This window comes from Magnolia sinica, chromosome 15 (genome assembly GCF_029962835.1).
Source record: "Magnolia sinica isolate HGM2019 chromosome 15, MsV1, whole genome shotgun sequence".
Lineage (NCBI taxonomy): Eukaryota > Viridiplantae > Streptophyta > Magnoliopsida > Magnoliales > Magnoliaceae > Magnolia > Magnolia sinica.
Genome location: NC_080587.1, coordinates 44,868,824 through 44,885,634, shown reverse-complemented (window position 1 = coordinate 44,885,634; position 16,811 = coordinate 44,868,824). Strand labels below are relative to the sequence as shown.

Here is a 16,811-nt window from a genome sequence, read left to right as displayed (position 1 = left end):
CATCAATCGGTAGGCCTCACTTGACCCATCACTAAAATTGTGATCTAATCCTATAAAACACCCACCGTTAGATCTTCTTCTTGGTTCCTTGGAATGCTAAGCTCCTTGGCTTCTTCTTTGATAGAAGATGATGAAAATTAAAGGGTTAGGATGAGAGATTTGGGGTAGGGAGTGGGCCACACACTTGGGTTCTTCTCTCCTTGTAAATGCATGGACATTCTCTCTCTTGGGTTGCTTGGGAAATGGGTAAAGAGAGAGAGAGTGGTTGTTGTGTAAGGGAGATGGGATGGAGTGATGGGTGGAGTGATGAGTGGGGTGATGGGTGTGAGTGACATAAGAGTTGACTTTGGGGAGGGTTGCTTGTCTTAGGGAGAAAGAAAGGATGGGTTGTGATGGGATGTGTACTTGACTTGCACTTAATTGATTGATGTGATAGATTGGTAGAGATTCTCTCAGCTCAAAATATACGTGGGCCCACAACTCCTGACCTGGGTATCGCATTGGTGTGCAAAATGTTGCATTTGAACCACGGCAACGGCGTGGTCATTAGGGTATAAGTCTCGAGTCGAGTCGACTCAGATCTTCGGGATACAACTTAAGGTCGCGCGCAAACTTTGTCTACAGGTCGCAGGTTATCGAAATTTGACGAGGGTCGTGGGAGTTGGCAGAATGGTACGGACTAGGACATGGGCCTTACAACTCTCCCCTCCAAATAAAAATTTTATCCTCAAAATTTACATTATAACACAACTAGACAGAGCTCACAAAGGAAGGGAAACCATATCACTATATATAATCAGAACCACTACATACAATCAAACATAGAAGAGATGGGGATAGCGCTTTTGAACCTTAGCCTCGCGCTCCCAAGACGCCTCCTCGACACTATGGTGACTCCATTGATCCTCGGATCCCGGTTAGAAATGATCGAAACTGGGATACTATGTAGCCTCACAATCCCATCAATGACTAATCTAACAATACAGTCCTAAGGCTTGGTCGTACGAATCGTCGACTCCTCCTGATGACTGCGGGTCTTGTCGGGCCACGTAGAACCTGGTCTGGGCCAGCTGGGGAGCTGAAGGTCCCCTCTAGGGTCACGCCTGCTGCTGGTGCCGCTATAGTGGCCTACACTACTACCTCGGTGGCTGATGTTACTATTGTGGGGGTCTTTACTGCTGCTACGGTGGAGGCTGATGTGGCCCTCTTGACTGTTATTACTGCTAGGGGTGGGGGCACTCCTTCCTACAGTGTCCTACCCCACTGCATCCAAAGCAAGTACTAGTAAACTATCTCGGAGGTGGTGCCAGAGGTGCTGCTGATACTACTGGGTGGCCTGCGTGCCTTTGCTGGGATCAGTGCTGCTATCACTGGGAGCCACCGGAGGGGGCCTTCCTCTTCCGGTCTTCTCTTTGATCACGAACCCTCTGCAAGTCGGCCCACTTTGCCTCATAGACCTGAGGCCACTGAACTACCTCCTTGAATGTTGGGAGTATGTGCCTAACAACAGCTCTCCTGAGGCCATAACATAAGACGTTCTCAAAACAGCCAGCCTTCTGACCCTCATTATCAACCAAGTACAATGCATATCTGGAAAGCACGACAAAGTGAGCCATGTACTGAGCTATGGACATATCCCCTTGCACTAGAGTCTCGAACTTCAGTGCATGCTACTGTCAGATGTGGTTGGGGAAGAACTTTCGGTCAAACCGGTCTACAAAGTCCTCCCATGTCCAAACAAAATCAAGCCCAACAGCATTGTTAGCCAGCATTTCAACTTGGTGTTCTAAGGAGAGAAGACGGCCTCCTCAGTTTCGAGATCATTAAGCCGGACCCACAGGAGCTAAATCGAATTGGAACTGGGAAGAAGAGTCCCGATGTTCCTCAAGCTGGTCTGCTGGTACCGGGTCGGCTGTGGCAATCGTTGTGAGAGCCTTCTTTCTTCCCTTTGCCATTGTAAACCCCTTGGGGGGTGAAAATGGCATTAATGTCCCCTCCCACAGACGGCGCCAAACTGTTGATGCAAGAATCTGGTCCACCCATTTTAGACCTTCGAGTACCTACGCCAAAAGAAGACAAACGGGACCTTGGCTAGAGCAAGGGACCCTCTGATGCCAAAGTCAAGTTAGGAATTTGGGTTTGGTAGTATCGAGGGGTTTTAAGTGAGAGATTTTGTGTACCTTTCATTGTAGATAGGCCCTCTCACTACCAAAAAATGGGGAAAGGATATAGACAATATAGGTTTTTAGCTACGGATATAAACCATAGTTAGATTACTACAGATTATATCCGTAGCAGAAAGGTTGCTACACCACTGAAAATTGACGGTCTTATAAGGAACTTTTTAAGGCCCACCATAATATGTGTTCTATCTAATCCTTCCATCTGTTTTTAAATATAATTTTAGGTATCATCCCAAAAAATGAGGTATTTTTAAGGCTCAATTGGACCACATGATAGGAAATAGTAGAGATTAAATCACACGTGATGTCTATGGTGTGGTCTAGTTTGGCGTTCAATATATCTCATTTTTGGGATCATTACCTAAATGTATTTATAAAAATAAATGGATGGAATGGATAAACCCTATACATCATGGTGGGCTCCACGTAGGTACCCAATCCATGCCTAAAATAATTGGGTGCGCGCTCAAAATAGAGCTGCGCACCCAAATGAATATGCAGCCCTTTGTACCCTTTTATTCCTCTCTCTCTCGCTCTCTCTCTCTCTCTGCGCCCAAAAGTGAGTCTCCTCTTTGCACCCTAAACCCTTTCTCTCTCCCTCTCCCCCTTTCTCTTAATCATCCCATTTTTGTTGGGGCTAAGCGGCGCCGATTCGTGATCCCGTCCGGCAACCTCGCGGTTTACATTGGGGCTGAGCAGTGCCGGTTCGTGATCCCAACCCAGTTCCTCAACCTCCCGATTTTCGTCTCCCTCCTGAAGAAAGTAGAAGAGGAGTTCAGATTCCAGACGTGCAGTAGCCTGCTTTTGCCCTGTGAGGTGGGTTTTTTCAAAGGGGTTTTAAAGATTCTTGAGAAGGGCGAGCAGAGATTCTATGGAGTAGAACTAGAAGAGGTTTTTAAGACTTTTTTCGAGGTTAGTTTTGATCCTTGCAAGGAAATGATGGGATCTTGCCATGGCTTCACGCACCTGTTGCAGAAGACTAGGGTTTAAGGGTTTCGGATGGGTTTTTGCTATTTTTTTAGGTCATTGGGTTTTTTTCCTTTTTAGAAAAAAGGAGGGGTCTTTTTATAAAGAAAAAAAAGGGGGTCTTTTAGATGCAATGCGAGGGGGTTTAGGATTTTTCCTTCCCTTCTTTTTTCCATCCATGAAGCCAATGTTTGGGGGTTTCAATGAGATGTTGATTAGCTTTTCTAAATAAAAAAAAAAATCATCCCATTTTCAAAGCACTAGCATTTTCTCTCTCTCGCAATCTCAATGGATTTGGAAAGGTGAGTGATTTCTCCTTTTCTTTTTTAATGATTTCCTTATGTTTTGCGGATCTTTTTCGATTCTCGATTGAAGATCTCGATTATCAGTGAAGAAATGGGATTTTGATTTTGGAATTTATCGCCTCATTTGCTGCATTTCCAGCATTTTTGCTCTCATTTCTCCATTTAGGGTTTTGTTTATGTGGTTAAAACTATTTGATAAAATGCCTCAACAAGGATGGCACGTGCACAATGGCTACGTACATGCATGTGGATTGTTGCATTCACTTTCCTATACCTTCTTAACTCATCCGCCCCATCCGCCCTTAACCCCATTTTGAGATTTCCTCCTTTGCAAAAACTCACCGAGTGTTTCTGGGTTATTCTATGACATATAGACTCATGTATGCATCATGTTATCCATAAATCAAGCTTACCGCCTTCGAATATGTAATTAACTTGGGAAGTTTGGCGACTGATTTAAGATATTTTAATTCCATCAAGCAAATGTTAGTGGCATTTCAGCATCTAGGATCATTAGATTGGTGTGGTTCTTTGTGCGTGGCCAAACAGATGAACGGTCCAGATCCCATAAATGTGAGTGCTTCTTAACTAACTTAGACATTGGTGTTTATAGCACCAGGTCACACACATCAATGTTGGTACGCATGGGACACCCGACCCATGTATTAGGTGGAACCAATGGTGTATTTCATTTCAGGCATTTCATTTCAGGTCGGTTAACTGTCATGTAGACCATACATTTTCTGTTAAATAAAATGAAATTGCTGATTTTATAAATGTGTTGCAGGTAAAGAGGGGCTTGCATATGCCAATGAGCAGGGGCTGTAAATATGGAGGCGACTGGCTATGAGGCTGGGGCTGGGCTTGCAGCTGAGTCTGAGGATGCGGATGAGGTTGGGGCTTGCAGCCTGGCTACACGTGATTCAGATATGCTTTCTTTCCTTTATATTATGATTTAGATGTGTATAGATATTCTATGAGTTTTTGCAATCCACGCATTTGAATCATCATATATGCTTATGATTTTAATGCACCAAAAACCACCCATGTAATCTCAGCCCTGCAAATGCGTCAGCATATCATGCTCATGGACTTGACATAGATATGTTTGATGTCGCCTAGGTGCGGAACCAGTTGTCCATTCCATTGTTACCAAGATCACCAACCCACCTCATTCTTTTGACAAAAAAGAAAATGAAAAAGAAAAAAAAGGTGGCACTTCTAGCAGTCATAGATATTATTGTCCTCAGCCCCTAGAGTCTGCACTTGGATGTTCTGATTTCTTTGTGCATGCATTTTTTTCCATTGAATTCAATATCAATGAGTTTCTCAAATGTAGGATGTTTTTCTAGCAGTGATTTCTTTGTTCTGATTCCTTTTACTTTATACCAATGTTTTTATTCTCAAAGTTTAATTTATCTACTTCATTATGGTGTTTTCTCATAGGATGCAAGCTCTAGTTGAGGACTACATTTTCAGTGGAGGCGTTTTCTCTATGCCGGTATTTCAGTATACTAATGAGGAAAAAATCTCTTAAGGTTAGTGTTGCATGGTTAGGTTTATGTACTAAAAATAATTAGAAAACAATTGATTTCTGGAGAGGAGCACTGAACACAGTAATTTTGTAGCGAGCTGTCTGCTTTGTATATTTCAAACCAAGTTCAAATGGACCCTTTGATCATCAAGCTTCTTGAGGATGATGAGGTTAACAACATTCTTCTAAGCTTTACCTTTTGTTATATTTATTGAAGGTTTCCAAATTTATTTATTTAATTTTTGAATGGCAGTTTCCAGCTTTTTAATTTTCCAACTAAGAACATGTTCTTTTATTTCTTCTCGATGCTCCAGGATGAGAACATACATTCTAGAAAGGATGTGGAGGCATTAATAGTTGCCTTAAACAGAGATATTAGAGGAGAAACGTCTATTTTTCAGCCTGTTGATCTAGATGCTGGTTAGATTATTAATTCCCCCAGCTCTGTGTGTGTATGTGTGTGCGTGCATGTGGCCTGGTGCTCGTGCATGACTCTCTTTCTTTTAGTTTACATCTAGTTGTAGAAAGCAGCTTGGATTGCATTATAGGAGTAATTTACAAGGAAAAACTTATGTGACCGCATTCTTGAATTTGGATAATAGAATAATACACCCACTTTTGAAACCTTCTTGGGCCCACTGAAATGTTTACTTGTCATCCAACTTATTGATAAGGTCACATAGACCTAGATGAAGGGAAAACATAAATATTAGCTTTTACAGCCAACAAAAAAGGTTTTAGTAGTGGGCATTCAATCACCGTTGTTTCTTGTGATGTGGTCTACTTAAGCTTTTGATTTACTTTTATGAGAAGGATGGGTGAAACGGATGGACAACATGGATAAAATACATACATTGCAGTGGGCCCCACAATAGCCAACACCACTTGCTAGGTGGTGTTGGGTCACCACCACCCAATCCGTACAATCTTTACAATTATCAATCTAATTTTGCCTAATAAATTTTACACCAGTTAGATGGGCATTGATGAACTTGTCCCTGTAGCTTTTCGGCTGTGTTGTATCGACATAAGGTTCACAATTTAAGGGATGTGGTTTGCATGGTATCCATGACAACAAGTAACTTGGTGGTGTTGGGATGTGGATTGCATGGCTGTTGGAAAATATTTCACAAAATAATAATGAAAATGGAAAGATAAAAAATAAAATTAATTAACACTAGGCTGAAGTTTTAGAAATAAGAATACATTGGGTAGAATAGTGATAACGTAGGGCCTAGGTGTGGAACCAGCTGTCCATTCCAATGTTACCAAGAGCACCAATCCACCTCATTCTTTTGACAAGAAAGAAAATGAAAAAGAAAAAAAGGCGGCACTTCTAGCAGTCATAGATATTATTGTCCTCAGCCCCTAGAGTCTGCATTTGGATGTTTTGATTTCTTTGTGCATGCAGCATGCTTCCATTGAATTCAATATCAGTGAGTTTCTCAAATGTAGGATGTTTTGCTGGCACTGATTTCTTTGTTCTAATTCCTTTTACTTTATACCAATGTTTTTATTCTCAAAGTCTAATCCCGATTTTGGCAAATCACATGTCCTCAACTTCAAATTCGCCATCTTAGAGTGGTAGTTCCCTCCACAATTGCAATTTGTTCCATTTTACTTTTTCCAACAATTTCTATAATTGCATATATGTGGAGGAAAGAACCCCTTCAGTTGGTTGGAATCCAACATGGAGGATGTGGTGCTTAGCATATATATTTAGTAAGATATCATACCGACCCTAGAAAAACTTGGGAGTTTCAAAAGTGGACCACTAATGTTGAATTGGCAAAAACTCTTCCTTAAATAAGTAATCTTTGCATGGTTTTTGAAAATTCTACGGAGAGTAGAAATTCCAAAATTGATGAATTATTTGCAAGTAATACTAGTAAGTACAAAGATGGAGTGGTAAGCTTACATTTTCAAGTGGTTTCACACTTGCTGCAGTCGATGAAGCAGCCCTTACTCTTCTTTGCATACTTGGGCTTTGATCCAATCACCTTAAAGTAATAGAAAATCAGGTTGGGTCAGGTACTTCATCGTGCATCCTTCTCATGAACTGTAGTTATTAATAGTCCAAATTTACAAATACTTGCCCATTGATCAGAGGTTAGAATTGCTCGATTTGATCTAATTTAGTGAACGAGCGTCCATTAATCAATTCTTAATCAATTCCATTTTGAGGTACTGACCTATCCATGATGGGCTCCAATTTTTTATGACTGTGTATCATTATACTTCACCAGAGTATCAAGTAAGTCCCTTAATATTTCTCTGTTTCCTCGGCTTCTCATCTTAGTTTTTTTGCCCAATGATCCCAACCCATTCCAAAACCCAACGACAAGCCAGCCATGGCTTGATGGATACTTGGTTGGATTCCATCCGCATCTTAATTTGATATATTGAGAGCCCATGATTGAAAATTAGTTTTGTTGTATTATTTCACCACCAAAAATTGTATCGTCCATGTCATCAGGGCTGATAGGGGGATATTCAATTCCAAATTCAAGTGGCTAGTCCCACAGTTTCCATCCATGTGGTCTTTTTATCATCACTTCATCCTTGTGGGGCACGCCTAGTGAATGTCTTGGATGACATATACACATGATACTAAGCTCCATTGACACTATGATATGTTTTTGAGGTGGGGCATCCTCCCTCATTGTTCCCTGTGTTGTGGTATTTTTTAAATGCTTGATGGTTAATTTCAAGAGTTTTCCGGCTTCTTCTACTATCATCTGAGGACCTCAAAGGCCCAACTAACTTGAGATTGTTATATGTAGGCTGATGTATTTTTAGCCCCATAGATCAATGTTGCCACTACAAGGTTCAATATTGAAATGGTAAAGTTTTTAACTATTTATTTTATCTTTATTTTTTTCCTATTCTTCATAAATAATTTGATGTCTTAGCCTCCTGTCATTACCAGCTAGTTTTGTCACTATTTGTACATATGTCATCTCATGAGTCTTACTTTTTGTAATTTTCTTACCCTTGTAGTGATTATCAGAAGCAGTGGGCCATCATTAAAAGATTACCCTTGTAGTGAGTCCAATCAAGGTATGGATAATACATGGTTTTAGTTCATGGTAAATGGTACCTTTTATTGTGGATCACCCCTGGACCAAAGACCTGGTACCTTTTGTTGTTGTTAGTTCCTAATTAGTTTGTTTCTGTATTACGTCGGAGCTATTCGGATATTGAGTGGGGGTTCCTTGAATGTGGGAACCGCTGTTATGACCATGACAAAGCTGTCCATTTCTTATAATTAAGAATATGGATGGCATGACCATTTGGATAGGCCCGTGTTTATGTATTATCTCGAAGTTGATGAAGTAGATCCGGATGTGCATTGGAGCTATCCAGATATTGAGCGGGGGTCCCTGGAAGGTGGGAACCGCTGATATTTTTTTTTTCCCTTCATCACTATCCGTGTGATCTTATGAACAGGTTGGATGATAAATAAACATCACTATAGGCCCTAGAAAGGTTTTAATGATGGAAATCATTATACTCACTGTTTCTTATGGTATGGTCCACCTGAGTTTTGGATATGATTCAATTTTGGTTTCAAACCCTTAAATGATCTGGAAAAGCAGATGGACGATGTAGATAAACTACACACACACACACACACACACACACACACACACACACACACATATATATATAGTGGGTACAATGATTTCCTAACACTAAACCTAAACTTGAAAACCTAAATCTAAACTCAAACCCAAACTCGAATTCCTAAACCTAAACCTAAACCTATTCTCAAATCCCTAAACCTAAACCTATAACCTATAACCTATAACCTAAACCTAAACCTATAACCTATAACCTATAACCTTAACCTTAACCTTAACCTTAACCTAAACCTATAACCCATAACCTAAACCTATAACATATAAACTAAATCTAAACCAAAACCTATAACCTATAACCTATAACCTATAAACTAAACCTAAACCTATAACCTATAACCAATAACCTAAACCTAAACCTATAACCTATAACCTATAAACTAAACCTAAACCTATAACCCTAAACCCTAAACTCTAAACCTAAACCTGAACCCGAACCCGAACCCGAATTCCTAAACCTATAACCTAAACCTAAACCTAAACCTAAACCTAAATCAAAACCTATAACCTAAACCTATAACCTATAACCTACACCTAAACCTAAACCTAAACCTAAACCTAAACCCGAACCCGAATTCCTAAACCTATAACCTATATATATATATATATATATATATATATATATATATATATATATATATATATATATGAGTAACATTATAAAGGAAGGAAATTTAGAAGAAAAAAACTAGACTAAGGATTATTTCCTTTTCCTCTTCCTATCACTAAAAATAAAAATAAAAATTGGCAATGGGAAAACCTAATGTGTATGTCGTGTTCTAAGTGTTTTGTTATTGTATTGAGTCAATACTACTCGAGACTTGGACTCACTCAGCTTAGTGCAAAACTTTGTCATGTGTCAGGATTTCCTCACATTTTTGTAATATACATAAATGTAATATTGAGTCAATATCCGAGTTTCATCATCTCTATGGAGAAGAAGGGCTTCTCGGTTTTTTTTTTTTTTTAATATCATATTCACATTTTGGTCTGATTTTTCATGCTCCATTTGTTTGCATTCTTATTTCTGAATGGGACGGAGTAACTATATCATTATATCCTATTCATGGAGTTTTATAAGCATCTTAACCTCTTCTACTTGGGTTCCTCTTCTTATTCACTTCTATAGATATGTACTACTTTCTCTCTATTATAATTTGGGATTGATTTTTTTTTTCTTTCATTTGGTGCATCATTTGCAGATATTGGAAGGACTTCTTAAATTACCAAGGAACAGGGAGTGTGCTGACTGCAAAAGCAAGTAGGTATCTTGGTTGAATTGTGATAACGATTGATCTTTTATTTCTAAAGCTAGGGGACAAGGTGGATTTTCAATATTCTTCTCATTAAATACTTTTTGGCTTTTCTGGTCATTTGTTACATACTGCATTCAAAAGCACCATGAGCAATAACAATATTTACATATTGTAATTCTTCTTTAAACAATACAGGAGCAAGTAGTGGGCACATGTCAGTTACGGATACTTCACAAAATGAGACATTGGAGGTTGGACCTGGGAATTTGAAGATGTCCTTTTCATCAACATCTGGACAACTGAAACGTATGACGAATTATAGAACATGGGTGAGTTGTATTTTCTTTCCTGATTATAAGCTCCTGGGTTAATTAGCTTCAAAGTTTCTTGTAAATCGGGCTTCTTTTATATATATAACTCCAGAATCTAGGCCTTGTAATTAATTAAAACTTTACATATATTATCCATTGGATTCCAGGACTCCTTGCCATGTCATTCAAACCCTTTTACATGGTTATTGTTGTGTTTATAACTCTCGTAAATGGTAACATACCTACCCAGGTGAAAGATTTAGATGTAGAACTTGAAAGTACTAAGCAGAAAAGTAAACAAAACCTGCAACAAGCCATTTTAATTGAAAGGGAAAGAGTTACTCAAATGCAGTGGGATATGGAAGAACTTCGTAGGAAGTATTTGGAGATGGAGTCGAAGCTAAAGTTCGAACATGTTCCTTTTTTTATAATTCTTATGATAGGTTGAGCAAAGTGAAGTATTGTTTATTTAGAAATGTGAATGTAGGATGCATTATATGATTTGATTGCTATTTGTAATAAATGCATCATTTTTTTCCTGATTGCATTTTATGTACTATTCCTATCAGCATTAATTATATTAGCTTAGATGAGTTATCAATCACAGCAAGTTCTTGCAATGGAAACAAGCACCATTATTATAAATTTTTTTAAACATAGCTACGGATTTTAGTCGTTGCTCTTGTTCTGAAAACCGTAGCTATTGTTAACTTCAGCATATTGCTACGCATTTCATTCCACTTTTAGCTACTGATATTATTTGTAGCCGTAGGTACATTTTTCTATAGAAATTATAGCTACTGCTTTTTCCGTAGCTAGTGATATCTATTGCTGTGGATGTAATCTGTAGCCGTATGTATATTTCACTATAGAAATTATAGCTATGGCCTTTATCCGTAGCTAGTGATATCTATTGCTACGGATTTAATCTGTAGGCGTAGGTACATTTCGCTACAGAAATTATAGTTATGGCTTTTATTCGTAGCTACTGATCTCTATTACTACGGATGTAATCCGTAGCCATCGGTTTTTTGACCTTTAGCTACACCACCAATAGCTACGGACGTGCTATGGACTAGATCCGTAGTAAAAGGCCTTTAGCTACGGTTTTTATCCATAGCCTTTGCCCCTTTTTTTGGTAGTGGCTATTTATAGGGCAAGAGTTGATTACGTGGGTGGAGACGTTTGCTAAATTATAGGCATGCGTTCGGTGAACATCTCAACCATTTTGCGTGATCTTTGGTGAAGATAAGATCAAGTGGTCGAACTCTGAAAAAGTCAAAGCAGATGACCAAGGCCGATCTCCATGACCGAAGCCGACCTGCCGAGGTCGAGGTTTATGACCGAGGCCGATCTCCATGACCGAAGCCAACCTGCCAAGGTCGAGGTTTATGACCGAGGCCGAGCTTAGCCGGGCCTTCGGTCAATCGAGCTAACCTCCATGGTCAACTTCAAGGTAGACTTCCATGCCTATCTCCACTAGTGGGCTGACCAGTTCCTTGGTCTGTCTACGTTTGGACTTGGAAGATAGGTTCGTCTTTTTAGCAAAGATTGTCATTCTGGATGACCTCTTGATGTTGGCCTCCTGGTTGTCTGTCGAGGTGACGCTGACCCAAATTTTCGACTAGTCGAGCTGATCGTACAAATCTAGACATTCCCCAAGGATGGGTAGGAGCTCAGAAATGTATGGTGTCGAGACCTTAGCTTGAGGGCATTGTTCTCCAGATCGATTTAGAGATCATTCAGTCCCTTGGCTACCATCAATCCTGACCTTGCCTTTGATACTTAGACCGGGAAGCACGTCTTCGTGAGTCCAAGCTAATCTCAGAAGTGATCAGACCATCCTTACCCATAACAATTACTGCTATGGATTACACTAAGGAATGTAAATGATAGATAATACTAAGGTTAACAACTACTTAATTACTACTATGATTTACACTAAGGAATGTAAATGATAGATAATGCTAAGGAGCATAAAGTAATTGAAATATATGTTTGATTTGGTTTTGTTCAAATGAGAGTTTTTCTTTCGTTAAATTCAGCTGTTATTTATAGCCTTAAACTGACCATATGTATGTTTTCCACATTCTGACAATTGTTATAACTGTTATCGCTCAAATCTTATTGATCCCATACCACCTCCTATGAGCCAATGGGTACCATCACTTCAATGGAGAACAAGATGACACCGGTAACATCGGTTATGGTCGGAGACCCTTTGAAGCATAAGTCAGGTAGATGAACTCGAAGTAAGTGTGGTTAGAGTTGGGATTGTTGTGCATACCTTCCCTTTTAGCAAGGTGATGTGTTGATAGGTTTGTTAGGTAGCTTGTGTATCTGAGTAGATCCGTGAGATATGCTAGAGGGTCCCATATTAGAATTAGAATCTATTCTCGAGTATTTCTTCGATTATGCCTCAATTAGCGTGATATTCGGCTAAGATCTCGATGGGTAATTCTACTCGTATATAGTACGAGATTCTCTCAGGATATTTATATCCTGAGCTCGAGGTCGATATCCGAGGTCAAGGTCAAGGTTGGTATCCATGGTGGAGGTCGGTTGATGAATTTTTATCTCGGAGCCGGGTTGATTGATTTAGCTCGGTTGTTGTATATCCTTACTTGGGTCAGCTTCCCTAGTAGTAAGCGCTTCAGTAGTTTGGGGAAGCTATTCTAATGGTTTCTTACTACGTGTCTCATATGTCAGGTCAGTTTAATTTTTTTCATGACAATAACCATTTTAGCATATTGATACTCTGGAACCTTTTCTTCCTATAGTACCACCAGTATTATAGCTGATCCAAATTTCCTTATCAACTCAATCACGTCCTCTTTAACTGCCCTTGTTTTGTGGATCATATGACATCACTGGATAGACGCCATTTATATCATTACAAAATTCATAAATTTCAAATATAACACAAAACTCCCGTAGAATTAGACGATATCCCTCTCTATTTGGCTCCCGAGGTAGCTTCTACGTACTGAGAAAAGATACAAAACCTATTACAAGTAAATATAACCCTGAACTGCCAAAGTTTTGTAAGTGGTAATCATGATTCCTACTGTTTTTTATAGCGTGGTACAATTGATCTTTTTTTTATATATTTTACTTTTGAGCTCAGCCTTAAAATGAGCTTTAAATGTATATACGGTAATGAATAAACTACATACGTTCCCAGTTGGCGTAACAAAGTTTACCTAGTACGATAAAAGCTATGTTGGGCACTGTGTTCACAATCTCATTTGGTAACAACTTAGCTAGTGTTACCCTTTACGTGTGGGCCGCTTGACGTATTTGTATATATCAACGCCATCCACCTGCTTTACCATCTTACTTTAGAATGCGATCTAAAATCTTCTTACCATTAAAAACATTTTGTGGGTCGGAAAAGTTTTGGACCGAGCTGATCTTTCTATTTTCGCTTCGTCCACGTCTTCGTATGATGGGCCCTTTTGAATTTTTAACGGTGAGGTACTCTATCACCACGGTTTCCTGTGCTGTGGTCCACCCGAGATCTTGACCTGCTTAACTTTTTGGACCACGTCCTAAAATGGGCTGGAGAAACGGATGAACAGCATGGATATACAGTACATCAGCAAGGTGGGCCCCTCCATCCGCTCGCGGTGTCGATGGCTTCGCCCTGACAAAACCCTTCAAAAAGAAAGCCCGCTTCATGTCCGACAGCATGAGGCCCCACAAATCACATCTCGCCGCATTACTGTACGGTTGCTAAGGTGCGACGGGAAACGGATTGGCTACTCCCCCTGACACCAGCCCCGGGCTGGTAGTCGGTGTTCTGTGGGCCCCACCATGATGTATGTGTTTCATCCATTCCGTTAATCCATTTTTAACGATCATTTTATGTATTAATCCAGAAGATGAGAGGTATGTAAATCTAAGATGGACCACACCACATGAAAACAATAGTGGTTGGATATCCATTATTAAAATCCTCCTAATGCCCATTGTACTGTTTATTTGACATCTAATATTTTGATTAGGTCATATAGGTCCAGATGAAGGGAAAAAACAAAAATCATCTTGATCCGAAACTTTTATGGCCACAAAATGTTTTTAATGGTCGACGCTCATTCAATACTGTTTCATGTAATGTGGTCCATTTAAGATTGGGATATACCTAAGTTTTGGCCTCATACTGTAAAATTATCCTTAAAAATAGATGGACGGAATGGATGAAAAACATACATCATGATGGGTCCCACGGAGCACGGACCACCAGCCATTGGCCGGTGTCAGGGGGAGTAGCCAATCCGCGTACGCTGCGACGCGGATTGCGTACTATCCCCGCCCGTCCCTAGCCCCGAAAGGGTAGGTCTGTGGGCGGGGCCACCGTGATGTATCTGAACATCTAAGCTGTCAATCCATTTTCTCATATTATTTTAAGGTATTAAAAAAAATGAGACGGATTCAACAATCAAGTGGACCACACCAAATAATAAGCTTGGTTGCATTAAAATGCATAAAGCATTAATTGTCAGTTGCATTAAAGGCAAGAGTCATCTGCGATGTGGTCCATTTGATCGTCGGATCCGCCTCATTTTTAGTTTGATGCTTAAAATAATATGATAAAAAGGATAGACGGCTTGGATGTACAGATACATCACAGTGAGCCCGCCCACAGACCTGCCCGTTCGGAGCTAGGCACTGGTGGGGGTGGTACGCAATCCGCATCCGCTGAGGTGTGCGTGTGTGACTACGTAACCCGCGGTAGTAGATTGGCTAGTGTACCGCACACAACCGACCTAGCTGATGTGGGTACTATCGTGCAAAGACGAGCACTGACGCTCATCGAGCTCCGAGTTGTACAAACCGTTCACAGGAGATTAAAGTTACACTTGCTTACAATGATTTGTTTATTATATCCGCACCGTTTATCTATTTTTGAGATCATTTCTTAATATGGCCTCAAAAATGAGTCATATTCAAAGCTCAAATGGACCACACCACAGGGATAATGCTTCTCACGGTTAAAACATTCACAGGGCTACGCTAAAACATTTATAGGGCTACATATAATTTATTTTCCATTGAATCTATTAATAACGTCAGGTGGACCTAATAGTTTCAACGGTAGACGTCCAATCCTACACTGCTTTTTGCACTGTCATCCACATGATATTTAAATTTGACTTATTTTTTTGGTTCAAGCCCTACTACAAGCTCGCCAAATGAACGCACGGTTTAGATATCAACTAATAAGGTCGGTGGTGTGTCGTACACCAGCTAATCCGCTTCCCAACAAAGTGACTGCTAGCCTCCACTGGGAAGCAGGTTTGGTAGTGTTGTGGCGCCACCCATGTGCTTTTACCCCACTACACGAAACAGTGGAGATAATGACCCACCATTAAAACTTTCCTAAATTGCACTATCATGCTTATTAACCATTCAACCAGTTGACAAACACAGACGTAGATGAATGGAAAACAAAAACAAAGTTTTCAACAGTGGATGTTCAATCAACCCTGTTTCGTATGGTGTAATCTACTTTAAGCTTCAGATTTCCTTGATTTTTAAGTTCATAACTTAAAATGAGCGGGCGAAACCGATGGACGGCGTAGATGAAAAAATATTGATCAATTAGGCCTCACGGTGCTTAACGCATCCTCACGCTCACATCTAAGCTGGTGTGGGAGGCACCACCGGATCTGCGTGCCTCCCGACTGCCATCGTTCTCCCAGGTCTCGAATCCCGCGCACACTTAAAAAGCCGCGACGACCAGGACTGGTATCTTAGCTACGCGCCATTTAAAAAAAGGGAGGGGGCTCGTCCTGTGTCAGATTCTGTAGCGAAACCTCAGTACCGACCTCAGTACGGGAGGATTTGGGGCACACCGCCTATCCGTTTTTGCAGCTAACTTGTAAGGAGTTTAACCTAAAACTGAAGCAAATTCAAATTTTGGGTGGACCACACTCATGTAAAAAGTGCTGAGTGGTCATTAAAAGCTTTTTTATATGCGACGAAAGTTTTGAATCAAGCTAATCCTCAAGTGTCGTTTGGCACCATGGATTTGAGGGATTTTGAGGCAATTTCAAATCGCATTGTATGTTTGGCACGTAAGGTAAGTGGGGATTGAAATCTAGTGGTTTTCAAATGGCCTCAAAGAGGGGGTTTGAAATCTAAGTTGAAAGCTTAGATCATATTTAAAATCATTTCAACATTTGCATGTGTAACATGTGTATCACTAGGCTAATAATCTATTGGACGTGCCACCGGTGATATCCCAAAACAATTTGATTATCAATTCATCACTATAATTACTTTAATACGATGATTTGCGTTGTCCAAACATTATCCATGTAAATCAACAGTTAAAAATCGTTGGTTAGCCACTCCAATGTGATTTTGTGCTTGGGGCCTGGTGATGCAAATATATGGTTCACCCTCGCTGAGCTGCTAGACCTTCAAACACTTGCGCAAGAAGAAGACAAAGGAGACCCTGGCTAGAGCAGGGGACCCTCTGATGTCAAAGTTAAGCTAAGAATCTGGGTCTGGTAGTATCGAGGGATCTTAAGTGAGAGATTTTACATACCTTTTCATGTAGATGAGCCCTTTATTTATAGTGTAGGTGAGCTAGATACGGTTCTTGAT

At 40.1% G+C, this 16,811-nt stretch overlaps 1 protein-coding gene and 2 long non-coding RNA genes across 4 annotated transcripts; all 3 read left to right on the top strand.

The window, feature by feature from the left end:
* The first annotated feature begins 1,667 nt into the window (after nucleotides 1-1,667).
* Nucleotides 1,668-3,173, top strand: LOC131226919 (auxin-responsive protein SAUR41-like). Its single transcript, XM_058222621.1, has 2 exons — nucleotides 1,668-1,760; nucleotides 2,826-3,173. Exons 1-2 carry the CDS (start codon nucleotides 1,668-1,670, stop codon nucleotides 3,171-3,173), a joined length of 441 nt encoding a protein of 146 aa, XP_058078604.1.
* A 1,050-nt stretch (nucleotides 3,174-4,223) lies between these two features.
* Nucleotides 4,224-8,226, top strand: LOC131227281 (uncharacterized). Of its 2 annotated transcripts, none has more exons than XR_009162155.1 (3): nucleotides 4,224-5,158; nucleotides 5,303-5,408; nucleotides 7,772-8,226. It is a non-coding gene; the product is annotated as an uncharacterized LOC131227281 (long non-coding RNA). The 2 variants fall into 2 exon arrangements; XR_009162156.1 differs by having other exon boundaries at nucleotides 4,224-5,205.
* A 1,384-nt stretch (nucleotides 8,227-9,610) lies between these two features.
* LOC131227369 (uncharacterized) lies at nucleotides 9,611-10,737 on the top strand. The gene is made up of 3 exons (XR_009162229.1): nucleotides 9,611-9,890; nucleotides 10,081-10,214; nucleotides 10,447-10,737. It is a non-coding gene; the product is annotated as an uncharacterized LOC131227369 (long non-coding RNA).
* Nucleotides 10,738-16,811: the final 6,074 nt, after the last annotated feature.